At 41.9% G+C, this 24,097-nt stretch overlaps 1 protein-coding gene and 1 pseudogene across 1 annotated transcript; one reads left to right on the top strand and one right to left on the bottom strand.

Moving 5' to 3' along the window:
• The first annotated feature begins 587 nt into the window (after positions 1-587).
• On the top strand, positions 588-12,210 carry LOC109097413 (nuclear envelope pore membrane protein POM 121-like). Its single transcript, XM_042765288.1, is given in 14 exon segments — positions 588-1,210; positions 2,604-2,813; positions 3,019-3,183; positions 3,336-3,416; positions 3,517-3,541; positions 3,543-3,695; positions 3,884-3,975; positions 4,297-4,376; positions 4,543-4,667; positions 4,752-4,851; positions 4,942-5,331; positions 6,866-8,260; positions 9,573-9,674; positions 9,775-12,210. Coding segments are annotated over 14 exon segments (3,567 nt in total). The 5' UTR covers positions 588-656; the 3' UTR covers positions 9,870-12,210.
• A 55-nt stretch (positions 12,211-12,265) lies between these two features.
• Positions 12,266-22,834, bottom strand: LOC109097236 (annotated as a pseudogene).
• Between the last annotated feature and the right edge of the window lie 1,263 nt (positions 22,835-24,097).

Raw genomic sequence — 24,097 nt, 5'->3', positions numbered from 1 at the left:
AATGTACCTCTCATTTTATTAGAAATACAAAAAATTTCAGGGAGTATCCATGCTTTCTTGCCATGAATAGCCTACTATCAAATAAACTGATCCAGAAAAAAATACATGTAAGGAATGTATATACTAAATAATGTAACTCTCTTTATATATTTGCTGTTACATTTTTTTATCAAGAAGACAAAATCCATCCAATAAAAGTTTAGGCATTAAAATCTCATTAAAGCAAAGGTATGTTTTAAATAAATGCACATAACTTGGAAACAAACTTTTGATGACATAATTAAAAGATCTAGCTGTCAAAGGAAGACTAAACAAAGTCATAAATTCTCTTTACTCCAATATAGTACTATCATTTTTAAATAAATCCAAAACAAAAACAATACCTCTGTCATACCACTTGTCAATAAATTAATATTTTCCATGGATTAAAATACTCCAATTATTCCAAATAACTTCTCTGTGGGGAGAAAAGGTGTGCACTTAACACGATTTCCAAGCAAGTAAACTAAAGCCTGTTGGTGAAAATTAGAGAACTACAATCAATCAAATATGCACGCGTGCAGTCACCCTATGGCAGTCACGAACATGACGACGTAAACAACGCGCGCGGACGCGGGGAATTATGGGATATCTTCCCTCAGCGGCGCGGTGCCGCCATGTCTCCTGAAGATAAACGGCGGCTAATCGTTTTGTCCGCTGTGGTGTTCTCTTTATTCCTCCTTTTACTCGTGTTGAGCTACATACCAGCTTATTTGTACATACTTTTTATCTGTGTCGCGTCTTGTGTCGTTTATTTTCACAAAGCGGAGGAGTTGCAGCTCTTCGAGAGACTAGGCCTCAATCCTCGCCGTGGACTGAGCGTCCCGTCGGCTCTGTTGCGCTGGTTACCGGGCAGGACTTTGAGCGGAGTCCCGGCCGCCGGCAGAAACAAGATACGTAAAAGTGATGCTAGAAATTCCTTCGCGTCACCCAACGATAGACACTTTGCGGGCTCGTATTATAGAAGAGACCACACGCTTAGTGAGTCGGTCTTCAGCCCTCGGGATATACTCATGGGAAGTTACCTCGCCAAGACCGAAGAAAGCCCCTCCGCAGCGGTGAGGCCCGCTGGAGGCTCGGGGGCTTTCATGCACCCCAGAGATCAGCTCCGGGAGAGACTCGCCAGACCTAATCATGCCGTGCACACTCCTAACAGAAGACTGTCATTCGGGTAAACACTAAATGCTGTGTCTTGTCACTTTGTGCCTGCATTCTCTATTTAAGCTCACGTCTTTTGATAGGAATGCATCAGAGATTCTACTGTTTACGCTCTAATATAACACATCTAAAGTCTATCAGGATCGTGTTTGTATACGTTTGGCTTTCTCGGGTGTTCTAACACGTACGTTGTCCCAGCTTTCCCTCCATGATTTGAAAATGTGGGAGTTCCTGGAGCTGGTCAGGCGCACTGCGCCTCCTACACCAGTTTGGACGCCTGACTCCACACGTGTAGGGTTGCATAAAGCTTTCCACATACCACAAAACTGCATTTTGACAGCTTTGTTGTCGCGCTTGCATCGTAAATGTCTTATGCCGGCTAATACTTGAAATTGGAAACACAGTGGAGTTATTTTCTGTATTCAAGTGATGCTTTTTTCATAATTAGTATATACACTGTTATTTAAGTTTTGAATTTTAATATGTTTGTAATCCTATTTAACACTTAACCCCATTTTAAGTTATTTTGGAATTTGTCACCACCATGCTGTACAGTCTACTTTTCAGCTTTTTTTATTATTATTATTATTAATTGGGCAAGATTGTTTCATATTGTTCTAAACCTATATGACTGACTGTCTTCAGAGAAACACAAAAATTAGTTGTTTAGAAGGTGGTCCGTTTCTGTATTTCTTTTTTTGAAAGCAGTGTCTTATGCTCACCAAGGCTGCTTTTGAAAAAAAAAAAAAGAAAAAAAAAAGAACAGTAATATTGGTAAAATATTGCAGTTTAAAACAACCCTTTACCATTTGAATATATTTAAAAATGGAATTTATCCCTGTGGTGGCAAAGCTGAATTTTCACATGATTCTTCAGAAATCATTCTAATGTATTGATTTGGTGATCAATTAACTTTTCTTATTAAATTATGCTTAATATTTTTGTGGGAATTAAAAAATTCAGGATTTTTTTATGTGAGGAAGTTTAAAAGAACAGCATTTATTTGAAATAGCCATCTTTTGTAACAGATGACTTTTATTGCATCCTTACTTAATAAAAGTATTAATTTCTTGAATTGTAATTTTTTTTAAATACATTTTCAAATCACCGTTGATTTGAATATTAATATTATAAATATAACTGAGCATATCAAGTGTTTTCAACATTGATAAGCGTTTTTTGAGCACTAAATCAGTATGTTGTAAAATAATTATAAATTTACATTTACGTTATATTTTACTACTTAAGCTTAATTTTTCATCAAATAAATGGTGAGTATAAAAACCTTTTTTAAAAACATAAAATCATTAGTAAGGTAAGTTTAATTTTTTTTTTTTTTTAGGGTGTTTATATTTTTGACAAAGATCTTTTGAAGCACTAACCTGTTGATGTTTCAATGTCATCAGGGACCCTGTGGGCACTTCAAGTCGGTTCACCATCACCCCCCAAAGACATTACCCCCTTCAGCAGACGGGAACATCTCCCATCGGAGTGATGCCACCTGCAAAATGGGATGGATTCTGTAAGAAGAATGTTCTCACCCAACGCAATTCACCTGCCGTTCAGAGTCCAGTCACAGTGAAGATCGCCAGACCAGACTCCACACGATCATCAATGTGAGTCGCTTCAAATTCTGTAAAGTGGATTAAATGCACTAGCATTAAAATAGCTTTTGTTTTTGCCTGTAGTCTAATTAATTTCTGTTTGGGGTTATTTCTCTCCTAAAACCTTGTCTATAGCTGCCACAGTTGCAGCATGCTTTAAATTGCATTGTCAAGATCAATTTGCTTTGCTCATATGTAAACACTACATTGTTTCTAGCTTCAATCACCTGAACTCCCCTGGAGCGGTCAAATCCCCAGGTATTGGAGCTCAGGCAGACCCCTGCTCCAGAGAGGCTGTTCTGAGTGTGCTCAGAGAGAGCAGGAAGAGAGAGGTTGATGAGGAGGACAAGAGTGCTTCCTCTGGGCAGAAGAGCAAAAGGAGGTATGTGATGGACAAAAAGTGACCATATGAAGTCATCACACAATCTTGTCCTCTTTGAGTTAGTTAGGTTGTAATCTTCCTTATTATGTACATTTAGAAGATTTACTGTTGGTTTTTGTAATTTCACCAAATAATTGTCTTGTTCTCATCAGGCGACATGACAGCAGTGGAAGTTCTCAGTCAGCTTTTGAGCCACTTCTTGCAAATGGAGCTCCATCTCAGCTTGTGCCAAAGTAGGAGATCATACACTTTCCACAGTAGTATCTGCCTCTACATCTGTTAAACGTTGAGTTTCATCACATTATCTCTGATTATGTGTCCTGTTCTCCTTAGACCTGGCAGTATAAAGAGGGGGATAGCTTGTGTCCTCTCTCACCGAAGAGTCCATAATGAAGCGCTCTCGCACTTCCTCCATCAGCTCTGTAAGTGGTGCTCCTGTTCCCAGTGGGGTGCCTGGATCTGTCCGTAATCCTATTCGCAGTTCCTACAGCTCTTCACAGGGTTATCCAAAGGTATTTCATTTAACCGTTTTCTTATAGGGAGGGTATAAAGATTTATAGTGTTAGAAACTTAGGGAATGCAATGATAAATTATTAAAATTGGTAGCTAGTGAACATATTGATTATTAGTTAATTTTTTTTTTTTTTTGTAGTTGTGTTTTGTATTCTTTGACTCAGGTCCTTAAATTTTGTATTTCCAGAGAAGAGCAGCATCCAGTCTCAGTCTTTCTCCTTTCACAAGCCCAGGAGGATCTCGGTGTCAGACTCCAGAGCGAGCTGCCAAGAAAGCAAGGTAACCCTCTTTAGATGTTCTCTACCATTCACTGGTGTTGGAAAGAAGTATGTGTTCATCAAGGCTGCATTTTATGTTGTTGTGGGTTTTTTTTTTTTTTTTTTACTGTCACTGTAAAAAAAAAAAAAAAAGCAGGTTGAGTTAAATATAGTTTATTTTGTGAAAGTATGTTTAAAGATGTTTCATTCTGTTGTGCTATGTAAACACCTCTGCAAAATGTCTGATCAAGGTCAGATGCGCACATTATTACTCTTGATTATACAGGGTCTGCTTAAGACATTCTCATGTTACTCTGTTCCCAAACTATTTTGTGTGATGTAGGGAAGAAGATGCTACCTCACCAGGTTCTACATCCTTTATGAAAATGGATAAGGTGGCAACTGACCCGGCGCCTGCTACAAGTGAGGAAACATGTATTGGCTCGTTCTTATAATGTTTTTTTTATTTTTTATTTATTAGTTCAGTGCGACTTTACATAATATAGCATTGATTAGTGGTATAAGTTCAAATTAAAGATGAACCAGGAATGCTACAAAAAATGTAATTTTAAGTTTTTGTTTATACCAGCTAAACTTACTCCAAAATCTGAGGCACCTGTTGCAACATCGACATCTGACTCTGCAGGAAGCAGTTGCAAACGCAAGCGCAAAATCCAGCTGGTCACCACAAACCGAGGAGATCAGATTTCTTTGGTAAGTAAGGAAGCTGCTATTGATGCACATTTCTACCAGACATTTGCATAATGAATGTTCATCACTGTAACATTGGGTCTGCAGCCACCACCTCCTGAACTTGGCTATACTATCACAGTGAAAGATCTAGATATGGAGAAGAAAGCAGCTCTCAGCCAGATACAGAAGGTCCTGGAGGAGCCTGGTATGTTGTCTTCACTCTCACCTGGATTGGCTATAAATACAATGAAATTCATTCAGCTAATTGTATGTAATATCTTTTATTTTTTTCCAGAGCCAGAGATCCCTCCTCCTGCTTCTGAACCCACCCCAGCTCTGGCTCCCTCTTTAACCCTGTTCTCGTCGCCAGCACCAACCTCTTCATCTGGGACTGCACCTGCTGTGAGCTCTGCTCCCAATCTGATTTCTCTCTCCATACCTGTGCCCGAGACTACACCAGCCACTACTACAACTCCTGCTCCAACTATCGACCTCACCATCACTGCGCCCAGTGCTGCTAGTACTGCACCCCTGACCCTTACCTCAGCCCCCTCTATCACTACCACCACAGCTGCCCCAACTGCTCCATCTTCAAGCATCTCAAACCCTCTGCTGGAGTCCCTGAAAAACATGAAGAATAATCCACTTCTTAGTGTTCCCACTCTAATGGGCACTACCACTGCAGGTTTGTAAAAAAGATTTTACACAGTTTTTACATATTTGGGGTGATTATTATTGTTATTCTGGATTTGTTTGTTGAATGGAAAGTTCAAAAGAATACCTATTTATTTAAAAAATATTTTCTTTTTATTTACGTTAAAAATGACATTAACATATTTGATGTCACATCCATCATCCTTTTAATGTATTTTTGCTTAAGTGTTTTTTTTAAAAAAAAAACTACTACTAATAATAATATTCTTAATGACCCCAAACATTTGAACAGTATTTGTTTACAATATAATATATTATTTAAAAAAATATATATACTAGAAAGGCTTTTTTAGTACTGATATTAGGGCTGTTATGATATTAGATTTTTCATATCACAATTATTGTGGCCATAAGAATTCACGATATCGATATATCGTGATATCTTTTGAAACCTTGGGGGGGGGGGGGTAGTAAAATTATTTTTTAACTTTGTTTATTGAGTTTTTCTTTTTTACCCAACGAACATAAGAATACTGATAAACGCAGGGCACAAGACTCTGGCTTTCTCCGTCTTCTTTGATGCTCCTTTAAATTGATAAGAGAGAAAATACTGTCAAGTTCAACAGTATGATGAATAAATATTAATGGTAACACTTTACAATAAGATGTCATTTGTGACATCAATGAACAATACATTATTACACAATTTATTAATCTTTGTTAATGTTAATAAAAATACTAATTCATTGTTCATGTTATTCACAGTGCATTAATGTTTACAAACACAACTTGTGATTTTAATAATGCATTAGTAAATGCTGAAATCAACATGAACTATGATTAATAAATGCTGTGGAAATATTGTTCATTATTATTTGTTATTTATATATGTTAACTAATGTAATTAACTAACGTTAACTGATGAACCTTATTGAAGAATGACCGCAGATGCATGGCACTGCGACCAACTTAACATTTTACAGAGTTTAATGTAGCAATGAGGTTACTCAGTTTTTCCAGATCAGTTTTAATCGTGTAACTGTTAATAGATTTGAACAAAGAAATAGTGTTACTACGCACAGGCCGTATTGATTGCAAATAAATAAGAAGAGTAAAGAAAATGCAGTGCTTATTAAAATAATCACCCTTTATTTAAATATATGAACACAGAAAACCGCTGTTAACAGGTTAATATAACGTTTCCCATTCTATGACTAGTAAAATAATGTCAACTTACTCTGCTGAACACTGCTCTCCTCGTAGTCATCTTGAGTGACAGGTGTCAGCGTTAAGGCACAATACTGCCACCTGGGAACTCAACCAGGAACTGGCGCTGGAGTATTTACATGTGGTGTTATCATAAGAGAACTGATCATTTTAAATATTGCGGTATATCGTCACGCACTAAATTAACATGATATTGATAATTATTGCTTTGAATATCACGGTTATCGTCAATACCAGTATATCGCGACACCCCTAATTGATATTGTATTTTTGGTACTGTTGTACACTTGACCATGCACTTTTAACATGTCCTTGTATGTCTTTGTCACTCTGTACAGCTCCAGCAGTGTCTGTGTCTGGTTTTTCTATACCTGCTTCTACCACAAACCTGAGCAGCGGTGTTGTCAAATCTGAGTCAGGCCCTACCGCTCTGCAGCCTTCATTCTCTACCCCATCCTCCATATCAACACCTGCCTCCAAGCCAGCCACCTCTGTGCCCTCTGCCTTTGCTCAGTTCTTGGCCCAACCTCTTCAACCACCATCAAGCATGCCATCCCTGGGCGGAGGAGGCAGTCTGTTCAGTTTGATTAAACCTGTGGCCACTTCTGCATCTGAGCCTCCTAAATCTAAAGTCACTGCACTTACGACCACGGTCGTGTCAGTCAATAGCATTAACAACCCCTTGTCGTCTGGGTTTAAGCCCATTTTTGGTGCAGCAAGCACCACTCCTGCTTCCACAGCAGAGGTCAAACCCACCCAGCCAACCTTTAAGCCTTTATTTGGCACAGGAAGTGGCATTAATACCTTCGGCCAGACAGCCACACCAACGACATCAACCCCTGCTGCTCCGGTTTCACAGAACAGTGGGATGCTATTTGGTGGACTAACCAGTACCCAACCAGTGATGGTGTCCGCATCATCTGCCGCCCCAATTACACAAACTCCTTCCCCGTCTCTCTTTGGAAGCTGGACTGCAGCAGTCACATCCACTCCTGCCACAAACACAACATTCCAGTTTGGAGCCACATCAACCACAACGGCTGCCCCTACGCTGAACACCAACACCACTAATGCTAGCAGCACCTCCTCTGCTTTTCAATTCGGAGCAGCAAAGCCTGCACCTGCCCCACAGGCCCAAAACACATTCAGTTTTGGCCAGGTGTCAGCAAACCAAAACTCCACATCCACTCCGTTTGGTATGTTTGGCATGACCAGCAGTGCCACCACATCCTCAGAGACACCCACAACGCAAACCACTTTCGGGAGCTCAACCTTCACTGCATCATCAACCTTCCCAGCATCCACACAGCAGACCCCTGCTGCTCCAAAGCCTTTCCCATTTGGGGCTGGCAGTGGAAGTAGCGGCACATCACCATTTATGTTTGGAGCCGCTGCCAGCACAGCAGCGCCTGCGTTTGGGACTAACAGTCAGCCTACGTTTGGTGGAGCTGGCTTCTCTTTCGGTAACACCACCACCCCTTCTGCGGCTCCCGTCTTTGGGACCTCCACACAGACTGTGGCCCCTCTCCCTGCCCCAGCTCCTACATTCACTTTCGGAGGGGCGTCTACAGCCACTCAGAACCCTGCTCCGAGTACTCCGGCACCTCCTGCCTCTGGAGGGTTTAACTTTGGGGCGTCACTCTCAGCAACACCGTTTGGAACCCCTACACCTGCAGCTCAAACGCCAGGGTTTTCCTTTGGAGCCAACAACGCAGATAACAAGCTTGCTTTTGGTAAGTCTTTTTTATTGAGAAAGGTCAGGAGGTTGTATTTGACATTGAGAGATTGTAGTGGCTGATGATATATGTATATGCTCTCTCACATATCAGTATTTACCCTAAAAAAAACAAAACAACTATATAACCAATATTGGTTTATATCAAGCACTTGTGTGTGTGTGTGTGCATATTATATATATTATCCGTTATCTATATAGATAAATGTATATATAGATAGATAGATGGATATGGATCGAGGCAATTATTTTGTGAACAATTACAGTTTAGTAGTGGTATCAGAATATTCAGACTTCACAGTTTTATGCAGCAAAACGCATACAAAACACAGTAAAAACGGATAAAACTACATTAATAAACTACATAATAATAGATGTTTTGTGATCAAGTAACATGGTTATTTATGTTCGGCTTGTATTTTGTTTGAATGCACCATGACAAAACCAGCGTGTAGTTCCTGTGCCAGTTCTTTTTGATCCTGATTATTGGGTGGCATATTTACTCCTTTTCTTCCCACAGATGCTCCACCCAGCACTTACCTGTATTAGTAGGTTTTGTTCAGAATTAGCAGTAACTTCCCTTTTGTGCTCCTGGTTTTTATTTTTTTTTTAATCATTTTTATTTTTAGTTTTATTTTTTTATCTATTTTTTAAAATATATAGTTATTTTCCTCAATGGCATACTAAGAACAGGCTGTATTTTATATTTCTAAAATTAAATGAACATTTATTTATTTTATATTTATAAAAATAAGCTGAAATATAAATATACGATGAGAAACTTTAACTTATTTTCAGCTAGTTGCTGAGACAAAGTTTCACAGGGTTTTTTTTTTTTTTTTTTTTTTTTTTTTGTAAATTAAATACTAAAATTATTAAATGGTTTGTTTTTGTTTATTCCAGTTCAGTTTTTGCCTTAGATGCTGAATGGCAATAAAAATAAATTACTGCTACTAAAATAAAATAAATAGAAATATTATTAGAAATAGAAATTATTAATAGAAAACTATTTATTTAATTACAATTAATAAAATGTAAACTAAAAATAAAATGAAGTGTGAAAATAAAAGCTAATTCAAAACCTTAAATACTACAATAGTACATAAATAATTCAAAATGACACTTTACTGAAAAAGATTCCACAACCAGTTTCACTCAGAGTATTAAAGCATATTAGCACAGTGTGCAAGTGCTTAGTATCTTGTATTTAGACTAGGTTAGCAGTAAGTGGATGAGTTATTTAACGATTTGCACTAAACCCAGTAAAGCGGTCATCTTACATTCTCCTTGTTTGTTCTGGGTTGTCTTAGGAACATCAACTCCTGCTTTCGGCCAGGCATCTCCAGGAATGTCAATGCCATTTGGCAGCCCTGGAACCCCAGGATTTGGAGCAATGGGCGCTTCACCGTTTGGTAAAATACACAGTCACTACTGGTTTTTAAAAATAATATTATATAATAGTTATATCCATTTTTCCCCTTTATATAAATATATATTTTAATCCTTTTTTAGGTACTACAGCAGCCACCTTCTCTATTGGAACGGGTTCCAAGCCCTCTGGGGTTCGTCGAATACAAGCGCGCAGACAGCACCCAAGGAAGAAGTAATGTGGCTGATGTGAGTCCTGACCCTTTCATTATTGTCGTCTGGACTCTGCAACTACTCCTCCGGCTGTCTCACCTGCCCCAGACACTGCTGCTACTGCTGCTGGTCCAAACACAACAAGGCTCTCAGTCAGATCTCATCTCTACAACCCTCCAGACTGTCAGGGCTGGTCAGGCATGTAGGATCAAGGCTCATGGGGTGTAGATTTTAGAGTACCAGGCAGCCCCATCTCTGCGGTTGGTTGCGCCCACCGAGACTCATCGCAACCTCGCTAATGGAGTCAGTAAATGTCTGATGAGGATGTCTGGTTTTGGGGAAGGATGGCGAACAGGAGCGAATTATACATGAAAGAAAAAGAGACTTTCAAATCTAGAATCGGATGAATTCAGTCCAGGCCTGTTGAAAGCAACAATCTTATTTTTGACTCTTTTTGTTTGAGTTATCAGATGCTCTTTATTTTAGATCCAGTGAATACACCTTTTTTTCCCCTTGCAAATAAGTCTAGATTTGTCATGCTTTTCCATCATGCTTCGCAGAATCTTAATTTTGTTAAGCCTTCAAAACGTGAATATTTTACCCGTTTCATTTACAAAAAGGTTTTTTTTGTTGTAGTTTTTTTTTTTGCCTGAGTGAGCTACATAATAAACAATCAAATTTTACATTGCTTTTTCTGTAAGCAACGTTTATGTGTCTGTTTTCCTGCATTCGTTTATCATATGTTGGACGTCTGTCTAAAACCAAAGCTGATGTTTTTTAGTGCGACACACTCACCTCTCCGTCACACCATGCCCGTTTTACTACCTCTCCATTTTTAAACGTGCATCTGTGTCCCAGCTGAGATGTTTTCCTGCAGTCTGCCTCATTCAATGTACTGTTAATTATACTCTGAATAATTAAAGTCAGCAATTAGTGCAAACATGTAGGCAGAACCACAATTTTATAGCCGTTGCATCTGCCATCAGTGTGTATTTGACTGTCAGGAACTGGATGTAGCTCTCATTTCATTTTTTACCCATTCATTGCTCTGTGTGCCTTAGTGTGTTTTGCTTCTGGTTACGTATTATGGAAGATGTCAGATTTGTACTCTGAGACATGGATGCCTGTTCTTTCATAATAATGCTTAAGAGCATTTAGATGATTTCAAAAGAATATGATCTCAACTTTGAATTATTTTTGATTACTGACTAAAAAGTCCAATTTCAGTCTCTGTAAAAGTGCATACTTGCGTTTGAATATTCTTTGGAAATAAACATTTGACTAAGTGATCAATTGAAAGAAGTGCAAAAAAATAACTCTACAGTGCCCCCAAAATGTGTGAATTTCAGGAGCATAGAGGATGTGGCATTTGCTTTGCTGTTGGTTTAAAAATTATTTTGCTTATTCAGATTTGATTTAACCTAGAGAGGCTTAAATGCTATTTTACATTTTTCTTTCTTTCTTTCTCTTTTTAATGTGCATGTGAACCATTACTGAATTTTAGTATGAACCATTCCTGGCTTTGTAGGAATTCTATGGTTTGTGCATGCTTGTGATGTGTTTTAAAATACCAAGATATAGCAAATACTCAAGCTGCGATTGAAACAGCATGTCTTTAGAACGTTCCTGAATCAGCATCCGTTGGGAAATGCAGTCAAGGCAGTATGTAGACCACCGATACCTGATGATTTTAAGTCTTAACGTTCTCAGGTCTGTTAAGTGAAAGAGCTGTGTATGATGTGTTTTCAGTCAATATACAATGTTGTATATCCACAAAACACTGGATTTAATTCGTACTTCAATGCACAAATATGGAAGCACAAAAATTACATAGATTTTTAGAGGTTTATGTTTTTTTGTTTTTTGTTTTTACTTCCCTCATATGCTTTGACCTGAAAAACCTGAATTTGGGACAGCAAATGTTTTTACAATGATGTAGCCATCTCTGTCCACCCTTGCATGGCATTTCTCACTTAGGTCTTAACAGGATCATTTGATTTGTAATTAATCACATTTTCGTAGTATCCTCATGCCCAGACTGATGCAAGGAGGCATGAGCCCAGGCTTTCTGTTTATTAGAAAGCCGTACCGAATACAAGCGAGTTGTGTAGACTGTTGAGAAAATGAGATGTATGTTGAGATGAGAGCTGGATATCTCAAGCTGTGAATGTTTGAGAGCAGTTGTACCTAGTTGTATGTTTTTCAGACGTTGCTGTTAGTGAATGCTTAGTTTGTGTGTAAATGACCATTCCCACTAACCCTCAAAGCGTGAATGGAGTTCTGAATGAAGCGGCACATGGATTGTGTTGTGTCTGCTTAAATGGTCTGATAATGATATGCTGGTTTCCAATAAAAATGTAAAGTGGACTTGCTGTGGATCTTAATTCTGCTTATCTGGCGTTCAATGCATGATAGAAAACTCACACATTTCTAAATAAAGAATTCACTGCAGGAGGGGTCCCCAGGATATGCTGGACTTCCTTGTGCTCTTGAGCTCTGTGGATCTACTTTCAGAAAATCCTGATTGGCCAGCTGATGACGTGACCCCGGTACAAAGGAGAAGAGTGCTCATGGTGGACAGACGTTTGGCATCAAGATCAAATACAAACAACTTCCTTTTGCACATTAAGTCAATTATTTTAATTCAATAAAACATATAAATTAAAATATACTAAAAGTATGTATGTATATATTATATATATGTGTGTGTGTGTGTATATATATATATATATATATACACACACACACACATATATATACATATTTAATAATTATGTCCAAACCCTTATTCTTCAGTATAAGATATTAAGTCAAATACCCTTTATTTTTCATTATGGCAGCTAGATGGCTGGTTTTGTTCCCTGGAGCTGCACAAGCATCAGTGACATTGCTGCCAACTCTGAGGTGTGGACAGCTGGCCTACAGAAACATTGAACATGAACGGGAAGCAAGATAACATGATATTTGTCTCATTTCATGTTTTGCAAACTGTAGGTAGGCCTAGGTCTAGTATAATGTTCTACCTTGTCCTGCAATATAATGTGTCCTGCTTTATAAAGGAAGTGATTGTGAAAGTCTGTTTTTGCACTGAAAACTAGGAGAGGTAGATCACACAGAGATGTCTTCCCAGACAGAAAATCGAGATTCTCAACCCTGAAACGAAGAAACTGGAAATAATTGGTTAAAAATAAAAATAAAAATCTATCACTGGAAGTGCACTTTTAAAGAAATTGTTCAGGCAACATTCAGTCATCATCTACTTTCCTTCATGTCATTCTAAAGCTGTACGCTGGAGAAGTTACTCGAAATGTTGCGTGACATGCAGAGGACAACTTACCAGCTTGCTGTTCCTTGATATGAAAATCCCTCTCTTTTGAAATAGTCCATGACATCATCAAGAGCTGTTTTCAGAGTGTTCACCCACACAAAGCGATAGAACATAAAAATGAACCTTTCCAGAATCTACCAATAGCAGAATATACAATGGTCTTAATATATTCACTGCTGTTCAAAGGTTTGGGATCAGTAAGACTTTTAATGTGTTTTAAATAAGTCTCTTCTGCACATCAAGGCTGCATTTATTTGACCAAAAAAACAGTAATATTTTTAAATATTATTACCATTTAAAATAACGGTTTTCTATTTTAATATATTTTAAAATCTATTTTATTCCTGTGATGCAAAGCTGAATTTTCATCATCATTACTGCAGTCTTCAGTGTCACATAAGCCTTCAGAAATCATTCTAATATGCTGATTTATTATCAATGTTGAAAACAGTTGTGCTGCTTAATATTTTTTAGAAACTGTGATACTTTTTTCAAGATTATTTGATGAATAAAAAGTTTAAATGTACAGCATTTATTAAAAAACAAAACAAAACAAACAAAAAAAAAACATTACAAATCTTACTGATCCCAAACTTTTGAACGGCAGTGTATATATATTTATCTATCTACCGGTATATAAATTATCACTGATATTAAAACCACTACATTAATATGTTATATATACAAATAATTGATGTTTACATTACCCTGAGTCTGCTGGAAACTGGAGGGCAGCAGGTCTTGATTTCGACTGACTTTTCTCTTGACTTTGATTCTTGCCAAGGCAGCTTGTAGTCTGGAGCGATGCTTCAACATCATCGTCTTCCAGGTGCCCCCACATTTCACCCCGTGACCGATGAGGAGGTCATACACCAGCACCTGGGTTACACACAGCGACACATCTATGACGCACCGGAAACAGGGTTTTACAGGTGAGGATAACATCTGAGATGTCTACCTTAGCCAAATGAATCCTAAGTTTACAGGGTTTTAAAGGTGGTTGTGAAATCTGAGATGTCTACCTTAGCCAAATGTCGGTGTGACGAATGTCTGAAGCCCTATACCATCTCGCCAATCCTATTGGCCAAATAGCGCTTGGCACCGCCCTACGCATGCGTACGCATCGTATACCCGGGCGCCGCGCGCTATTTCGCTCAGATTTCATTTCCTTCAGGAAAGAGAATCATCTGTGCCCTGGAATCATCTTGCGTTCATAGCGGTTTTCTCGAGCAGTGTTAACTCCTCTTCGCGGACGCGATGAGCTTTCGAAAGTGCAAGGAACCGTGTACCAGGTTCATCACTAAGGGAGATACTCACGAAAGGTGCGTAGTCTGTTTGGGATTACATCACGCGCAGTCTGCGCTTAGTGGCCTTTCCTCTTGTCCCCACTGTGATGGCCTGCGACTTAAAGTACTGCGCTCGCGGGTAGAAGTGTTTTCCAAGGTCGCCCCCCGCGTCTAACCCCCGCCGTGTCGCTTCTGCGGCTGCCGAGGCACCGCACGAGGCGATGGCTTGGGGAGACATGTGCGACCTCACTTACGACGACAGCGCGGCGCTGGAGTTTTCTCCACATCGCTCGCTCTCCCCTACCCGAGTGCAGGATGCCACCTTCGTCGAACCCGTTGTGTTCTCGGACGGGGGTTTACAGCCCACCCCGGAGGCATACGATGCTATCTCCTTCGGTTGTGGGCAGTTCGACGACGACGTCTTATCCACCGCGGCTTCGGAGTCTGAGGACTTCGTGGCAGATACGGACAGCCCTCTCCCTCCTAGCGGACAGGAGAAGCGCGTCTCTCCCTCCTACAGCGAGCTGTTGGATGTGGTCTCTCGTGCGGTGGGTAAGCTGGGACTGGACTGGGAGGTTGAGAAGGCCGAGGCCCAACCTTCATCTAAGCTGGACGACCGTTTTTTTTGACTAGTCGTGCTCCCGCGCAGCCCCGTAGGCCCCTGCCTTTTTTCCCGGACCTCCACCAGGAGGTTTCGAGGTCCTGGAAGCAGCCCTACTCGGCGCGCATCACGAACGCTGCGGCTGCGGATTTCGCCACCATTTCAGATATGGCGAACCGTGGCTATACAGCGATGCCTCCGGTTGAGGAGACTCTCGCCGAACATCTGGCGCCTAATTCGGCCACGGCATGGAAGTCTCGCCCCCTCCTTCCTTCGAAGGCGTGTCGAGTCACGTCTAGCCTCGTCGGGAAATCTTACATGGCTGCTGGCCAGGCGGCCGCATCGCTCCACTCTATGGCGGTCCTCCAGGCCTACCAAGCGGAGCTTTTAAAGGATCTCGACGAGGGGGAGGGCATCACACCCGAGGCTGTGAAAGAGCTGCGTCGGGCAACGGATTTGGCGCTACGCGCTACCAAACATACTGCTCGGGCAGTGGGCCGTTCCGTGGCTGGTTTGATTACGGTCGAGCGCCACCTTTGGCTGAATCTCACCGATATCAAAGAAAAGGATAAATCTTTTCTCATGGACGCGCCCATTTCTAAGGACGGTTTGTTTGGAGAGGCAGTTACGTCGGTGGTGGATAAATTTAGGGCAGCGAAACAGCAATCAGCCGCTTTCCGCCAGCTGATTCCACGCAGACCCAGAGAGACTGAACGGCGGCAGGCGCCCGCGCGGTCTCGTTCAACCTCTTCAAACCGCCAACGGGCTGCCTCACGGGAAGAGCCTTCGCCTATGGCGCCCCCCTCGTAAGGACTGGGGTCCTAAGGCTTTTCCACCAGCTCGCCAGCGACAGCGGAAAAGATTAGACCTGAGTTCGGCGGCTAATACCTCTCGCTCTCGGGCTCCTAATAGCAGCTCCTGATATTCTCGCTGCTTGCCAGGGACTGTGCCCTCCGCTAGAGAGCGCTATTGGACCGTTTTTGCGCATCCAACCCTCTCACTGCAGTCCCCACGCTCTAACATTGACTGTCTCGCCGCAAAAGGCGCTTCGAGCAGCATTGGATCGAGTAACCATGTCAGGCGTTTCCTCAGACACTCTGCGCGATTCAGCCTTCAGAATCCGAGGAACGCTACAAGGGTCTGGCAAAGACGGCCCGTTTATGACGGCTCATACAGCCGCCGCTTTTTCGCTAGCGGCAGAGCCCGATGTTCATCTTGTTGGATTAATTCCTGCCGTGGACACGCTTCAGGATTATACACAACGAGATGCAGCGGATTTGACGCACGCGCTTCCCCGGCTTACGGACGCCGCGAGCTTTCCGTATTCGGGCATGTTAACGCGTATGAAAACGCTGAAAAAGGCGGAAACCTTGAAACCACTGACGCTATTTCGGGCCGCGTGGGAACGCTTGCCCGGCATTTCGCAATGGGTGTTACGCACGATTTCGTCTCGGATACACCATTCAGTTTCGAAAAGGCCCGCCTCCTTTCCGCGGAATTCTTCCCACGGTTGTGAAACCAGAGGAAGTCGCGGTGCTGCGGCAAGAAATGACAGCTCTGCTGAAGAAAGGGGCTATAGAAGAAGTACACCCCTCTCAGATGGAGTCAGTTTTTTACAGCCGCTATTTTGTTGTACCAAAAAAAGGGGGCGGTTTGCGACCCATATTGGATCTACGCCGTTTGAATCTTGCACTCAGGACGAGCAAATTCAGGATGTTAACGGTAAAGTCCATTTTGTCTCAGATTCAACCAAACACTTGGTTTGTCACGATCGATCTGAAGGATGCATATTTTCATATTCAGATCATCAAGAGACACAGGAAGTTCCTCAGATTCTCTTTAGAGGGCAAAGCGTATCAATACCGTGTTCTTCCGTTCGGCTTAGCCCTGGCTCCCCGAACTTTTTCAAAATGCATGGACGCAGCTCTGGCCCCGTTGCGGCTCCAGGGCGTTTGTGTGTTGAATTACTTGGACGATTGGCTGGTGCTAGCTCAATCACAGACTCAAGCACTCTCTCACCGAGATTTAGTGCTGAATCATTTAAGAAGCCTGGGCTTATGCACGAATTTCCAGAAGAGTGTTTTAATCCCCTCTCAACGGATAACCTTTCTGGGAATAGATTTGGACTATCGCGCGATGACAGCCAGACTATCTCTCCCGCGCGTTCAGTCTCTCACGTCATGCGTGCGTCACTTCAAAGTAGGCCGCACAGTGACGGTGAGTTTGTGTCTCAGGCTGTTAGGTCTGATGGCAGCGGCATCCCCTGTAATTCGTCTGGGCTTACTTCACATGCGCCCTTTTCAGTGGTGGACGAAAAGTCAGAACATTTCACCCCGTTGTTTTCCGCATCGTACGATTTCGGTGACACGGAGTGTGTGTTATGTCAATAAAACAGTGGATGTCAACCGAGTTCCTTCTAGCCGGAGTTCGGCTGGGGATTTGTGCTTCCCGAGAGACTGTCACGACGGACGCGTCTTTGACCGGTTGGGGAGCTGTTTGTCAAGGGCGCCCAGCTCATGGAGTGTGGACAGCGACACAACGCGGTTGGCACATAAACAGGTTGGAACCACTGGCAGTTTTCTTTCTAGCTCTCCAGTATTTCTCAAATCTGCTGACCGGCCGTCATGTACTACTCAGGTCAGACAACATGGCGGTTGTGTCATACCTGAATCATCAAGGAGGGTTACGCTCTCGCCCCCTGTGCAGGCTGGCGAGGAGTATTCTTCTTTGGTCTCGGAACAGATTTCTATCGATCCGAGCAGTTCATGTCCCCGGACGTTTGAACGTCGGAGCGGATCTGCTATCCAGACAGACTCTGGAGCAGGGGGAATGGAGATTACACCCTCAGACGGTGAGCCTTTTATGGCAGATATTCGGAGAGGCGAGAGTGGACTTATTCGCGTCGAGCACGACTACGCATTGCCCGCTGTGGTTCTCCCTATGCCCTCCATCGCCCCTAGGCCTGGATGCGTTAGCTCACGATTGGCCCAGGACCAGCTTGTATGCTTTTCCTCCAATTCGTTTAATTCCAGCGGTGTTGTCCAGGATACGGCTGGACAGAGTGGAGCAGCTGCTGCTGGTGGCTCCGTGGTGGCCCACACAGCCGTGGTTTGCGGAACTGGTCAGTCTAATAGTGGGCTCTCCATGGGAGATTCCCCTCAGACAGGACTTACTATCGCAAGCACGAGGGATGATTTGGCACCCGAGGCCAGATCTGTGGAAACTGTGGGCGTGGCCTCTGAGCGGAGTGAGTTAATATGTCCCGGTCTTTCTGCGGAAACCTCCGAGACTATTATGAATTCCAGAGCAGCATCTACGAGACGCTTATATGCTTTCAAATGGAAGCTGTTTACGACCTGGTGTGGTTTTCGTAGTATAGACCCAGTTTACTGCCCAGTGGCTTCAGTACTGGAGTTCCTTCAAGACCGTTTTCTCTGATGGTGTAACGCCAGCAACTTTGAAAGTTTATGTGGCAGCCATTTCAGCTAACCACGTATATATGGATGGTGCTTCAGTGGGCCGTCATCCGCTGGTCTCTCGCTTTTTACAAGGTGCGCGACGGCTGAGGCCTTTCCGCCCTGTGCGAGTTCCCTCATGGGATTTATCTATTGTACTGCAAGGTCTATCAGGACATCCGTTTGAGCCCTTGGAAACCGTACCGGATAAAATCCTGACCTTGAAGACAGTTCTTCTTATGGCCTTATCCTCCCTCAAGAGAGTTGGGGATTTACAGGCTCTTTCTGTTTCGCCGTCGTGCATGGATTTTGCACCAGGCTTTGTGAAGGTATTGCTGCGACCGAGGCCTAATTATGTCCCTAAAGTCGCTTCGAACCCCTTTCATTTTCAGCAGACGGTCCTGGAGGCTTTACCCCCTGCTGGGATAGGATCAGAAGATCTAAGTCTTTGCCCTGTCAGAGCGCTTAAGACTTATGTCGATCGATCAGCCTCATGGCGTGAGTCCGACCAGCTGTTTGTCTGTTTTGGACATAAGAATAGAGGCCATGCTGTCACAAAGCAACGCATGTCCCATTGGTTGGTGGAGGCAATATCTTTAGCCTATGAGGCGCGCGGTCTCGCCTCGCCTCTAGGAGTCAAAGCTCATTCCACTAGAGCAGTCGCTTCCTCTCAGGCGGCCCTCAGTGGATCTTCTATGGCTGATATCTGTGCTGCGGCAGGATGGTCCTCACCGAGCACTTTTTATAAAGTTTTACAGTCTGGATGTAAGGACGGCTCCTGGCTCCCGGGTTCTCTCCGCTTGAGCAGATGCTTCCTTGGATCCCAGCTATCAGGTACGTCAGGCGTTATGGTATAGGGTTCCCATACGGTGACGTCACCGCAGCATCGAAGTGACCTATGAAAGGGAACATCTCGGTTACGTATGTAACCACAGTTCCCTGAATAGGGAACGAGATGCTGCGGTCCCGGCCGTTCCATACCTGATAGCGTTCTTCTCTTCAGTTCATGAAATCTGAGCGAAAATAGCGCGCGGCGCCCGGGTATACGATGCGTACGCATGCGTAGGGCGGTGCCAAGCGCTATTTGGCCAATAGGATTGGCGAGATGGTATAGGGCTTCAGACATTCGTCACACCGAAGGTGTTCCCATACGGTGACGTTAGTGAAGCATATGTTTGTCTATTCGAAGGTCACCGCAGCATCTCGTTCCCTATTCAGGGGTTTTTGGTTTGATGATTAAATCTGAGATGTCTACCTTAGCCAAATGAATCCTATTTCTGTGTCTCACACACAAGTGCAAAGAGCTGCTTGATATTCTGATGAAAAAACAAAAACAATGTTTTCTTAAAGGGGTCATATGATGCGCTTTAAATTTTTCCTTTCTCTTTGAAGTGTTACAAGGTCTTGGTGCATGAAGAAGATCTGTAAAGGTGCAAAGACTAAAGTCTCAAATCCAGAGATATTCTTTATCAAAGTTAAGACTCTGCCACACCCCCCTAAAACACCTCATCCAAACACGCCCCCATGTATCTACATCACTATGTGGAAATATTTGCATAATGCCGCCCAAATGTTCACACAAAGAAAGAAGGCGTGGTTTCAGTAACCGCAGTTAGTGTTGAAGCAGCCATGTCAGTGAGATGCTGTGTATATCTAGGCGAAAGCAAAAACACTTTATTTGGCCTTCCGAAGGTAGATGCATTTTGGAAGCTTTAAGATTACTTACAACAGAACAGCAACGCATTTTATGGATGACCGTTTCATGAACCTAGGAGAACAGTTAATTCAGACTTTGCTACACAATCTGGCGCTTCTGAATCAGCTTCTGCAAGTATGTTTTGTTTTTAAAGTAAGTGCTATTGACTGTTCAAATGAGGAGTTTAGCGCGTGCACGGGCGTGTGTGTGTGTGTGTGTGTGTGTGTGTGTGTGTGTGTGTGTGTGTGTGTGTGTGTGAGAGAGAGAGAGAGAGAGAGAGAGAGAGAGAGAGAGGGGGTCACACAGTGGAGCATCATCACTGTGTCTGTCACGCGACTCCCCTTTCGGCTTGAACTGATGGTAAAACGAACGATATTATTAACTGTCTTTACATTTATTTTGAAAGATGAAGCTTGCGATTATGGAAAGGTGTGCGTTACATTTCCGACGAGTGCTTGCAGTGTTCGGCCAATCACAATGCACTGGGTCAGTTGTCCAATCAGAGCAGACTGCGCTTGTCAGAAGGGGGGACTTTGTAGAAAACAACACGTTTGAGAGAGGCGGGGCCTAGAGGACCTACAATAATGTACAGTATTTTTTAACATTAAAGCATGTCAACATATTCTGTTACACCACATACACAAAATAATGATCTTTAAAAAAGCATCATATGACCCCTTTAAGGGTGAAATGAACGAGAAGTCTATCATAAACGTGACGTCATATCCACAGTTTTATCGAACCTTACAGTCGTGGCCAAAAGTTTTGAGAATTACATAAATATTGGAAATTGGAAAAGTTGCTGCTTAAGTTTTTATAACAGCAATTTGCATATACTCCATAATGTTATGAAGAGTGATCAGATGAATTGCATAGTCCTTCTTTGCTATGAAAATTAACTTAATCCCAAAAAAAACATTTCCACTGCATTTCATTGCTGTCATTAAAGGACCTGCTGAGATCATTTCAGTAATCATCTTGTTAACTCACGTGAGAATGTTGACGAGCACAAGGCTGGAGATCATTATGTCAGGCTGATTGGGTTAGAATGGCAGACTTGACATGTTAAAAGGAGGGTGATGCTTGAAATCATTGTTCTTCCATTGTTAACCATGGTGACCTGCAAAGAAACGCGTGCAGCCATCAGTGCGGTGCATAAAAATGGCTTCACAGGCAAGGATATTGTGTCTACTAAGACTGCACCTAAATCAACAATTTATAGGTTCATCAAGAACTTCAAGGAAAGAGGTTCAATTCTTGTAAAGAAGGCTTCAGGGCGTTCAAGAAAGTCCAGCAAGCACCAGGATTGTCTCCTAAAGAGGATTCAGCTGTGGGATCGGAGTGCCACCAGTGCAGAGCTTGCTCAGGAATGGCAGCATGCAGGTGTGAGCGCATCTGCACGCACAGTGAGGCGAAGACTTTTGGAAGATGGCCTGGTGTCAAGAAGGGCAGCAAAGAAGCCACTTCTCTCCAAAAAAAAACATCAGGGACAGATTGAACTTCTGCAGAAAGTATAGTGAATGGACTGCTGAGGACTGGGGCAAAGTCATATTCTCCGATGAAGCCCCTTTCCGATTGTTTGGGGCATCTGGAAAAAGGCTTGTCCAGAGAAGAAAAGGTGAGCGCTACCATCAGTCCTGTGTCATGCCAACAGTAAAGCATCCTGACACCATTCATGTGTGGGGTTGCTTCTCATCCAAGGGAGTGGGCTCACTCACAATTCTGCCCAAAAACACAGCCATGAATAAAGAATAGTACCAAAACACCCTCCAACAGCAACTTCTTCCAACAACCCAACAACAGTTTGGTGAAGAACAATGCATTTTCCAGCACGATGGAGCACCGTGCCATAAGGCGAAAGTTATAACTAAGTGGCTCGGGGACCAGAATGTTGAAATTTTGGGTCCATGGCCTGGAAACTCCCCAGATCTTAATCCCATTGAGAACTTGTGGTCAATCCTCAAGAGGCGGGTGGACAAAACAAAAACCCACTAATTCTGACAAACTCCAAGAAATTATTATGAAAGAATGGGTTGCTATCAGTCAGGATTTGGCCCAGAAGTTGATTGAGAGCATGCCCAGTCGAATTGCAGAGGTCCTGAAAAAGAAAGGCCAACACTGCAAATACTGACTCTTTGCATAAATGTCATGTAATTGTCGATAAAAGCCTTTGAAACGTATGAAGTGCCTGTAATTATGTTTCAGTACATCACAGAAACAACTGAAACAAAGATCTAAAAGCAGTTTAGCAGCAAACTTTTTGAAAACTAATATTTATGTAATTCTCAAAACTTTTGGCCACGACTGTAGTGTACTTGGTTCCCAAGAAGACAGTTTCAGGTGAAATACGAGACAGACACGTGGGAAGAAAACGAGGTAACGTTACACATCACTTGTAAAACTGAATATTTTACTGTACGCACCTTCAGCTGGCATTTTGTTAAATTACCCCGTATTTGTTATGTAAACACCCAGTTACACCCTATGTGATTTAATTATAGAAGCCTGAGGTACAAATATAATAGCCCTTACTTGAAATTTACTCTCATAAACCAGAGTTTTCACAGCACCCTTTTTCAGCTCCACTTTCTCAAGAATCTCTGCTGCTTTCATGTAAAGTGCCATGATATAAATGATCACTAAGCTGAACACACGTAACTTCAAACACGTACATAGAACTAACTCTAATACCCTTAACAAGTCAACTTATCTTACTCTTATGGTACAAATGCACTACCCACGTTTTTTTTTTTTTTTTTTATCTATGCCTGGTTAGTTTTCCCATCGTTTTTCGACCTCTTACGATAAGTGTAGTACTAATAAATGTCCACTAGGGTGAGCCAAACACATTTCAAGTTGCGTATGTGTTTTGTGTAATATTTAATACATTACGATGCAGTGAGAATATGAAGCTCATACTTGAGAAGGAAAAACACCTCAACTTTATTCAGAGGCCGAAGCTAAGCAACAACATGCAATTAAGTGCATTTATCAGATGTTGCCAAGTTTTATGATCAAAGCTCTGTAGTTTTAATTAGAATGCAATACAATTATGATTGAGATATGTACAAATAAACATTTCTCAGAAGTCTGCTGATACTTTACATTTTAATAAGATTTTTCTAAAAAAATTATTTATGGCTATACAATGAAACCTAGGTTGGTTTAGTCTCCTAAATGTTTATCTTGAAATATTAGCTACTAATGATATAAAATTTATTCCTTTATAAAATTCATTAATGATCTCACAGCAAAAAGAAGGTGGATATGTGTAGAATTATGTACTAAAAATAATTTTACTTACTAAAAAGTATGAACTATTAATCAGATGACAGAAAGCATGTAGTAGATTGCATGCAACAGGTTTTTCAGCAAAGTTTTGATCATGTTGATAATTTAGAGGCCTTACAAATGACTTTATACGTCAAATATTAAAAATATATTCCCATTTGTTAAAAATCACAGAAATACCGCCTACATGGCTTTTAAAAACCTGAAGGGAGAAATTTGTTACATTTATGTAAAATGAATTACCTTATAATCCATGGAGTCATAATGGATCTGAAAAGTAGGCGATGTGACTCACTTTAATGTGTAGTGTAGTTTAATTGTAGTGCGAGGTGATTTTGAAGGTCTGGTGGGAGCAAACTCAAACAGGTCAATGTAAAATGAGTTTATGTTACCCTGAAGCTACGGCTAAACTATTATGTGTAGATTAATGTAAACTGAGTTCACGCATGCTTGAACCTCTGGCTAATATAAACTTGTCTATGAATAGGTTAGATGAGTTTTTTTCCATTCCACACGACTCATTTTAGCCGTATCACATAACTAGGACATTGTTGAGTAATCCTAGAGAACTTGTGTATTTCTCTAGAGGGTTAAGAG

The sequence above is a fragment of the Cyprinus carpio genome, chromosome A10 (assembly GCF_018340385.1).
Source record: "Cyprinus carpio isolate SPL01 chromosome A10, ASM1834038v1, whole genome shotgun sequence".
NCBI classification, from domain to species: Eukaryota; Metazoa; Chordata; class Actinopteri; order Cypriniformes; family Cyprinidae; genus Cyprinus; species Cyprinus carpio.
The sequence above is the reverse complement of the archived record's forward strand: the minus strand, read 5'-3'. Positions and strand labels throughout refer to the sequence as shown.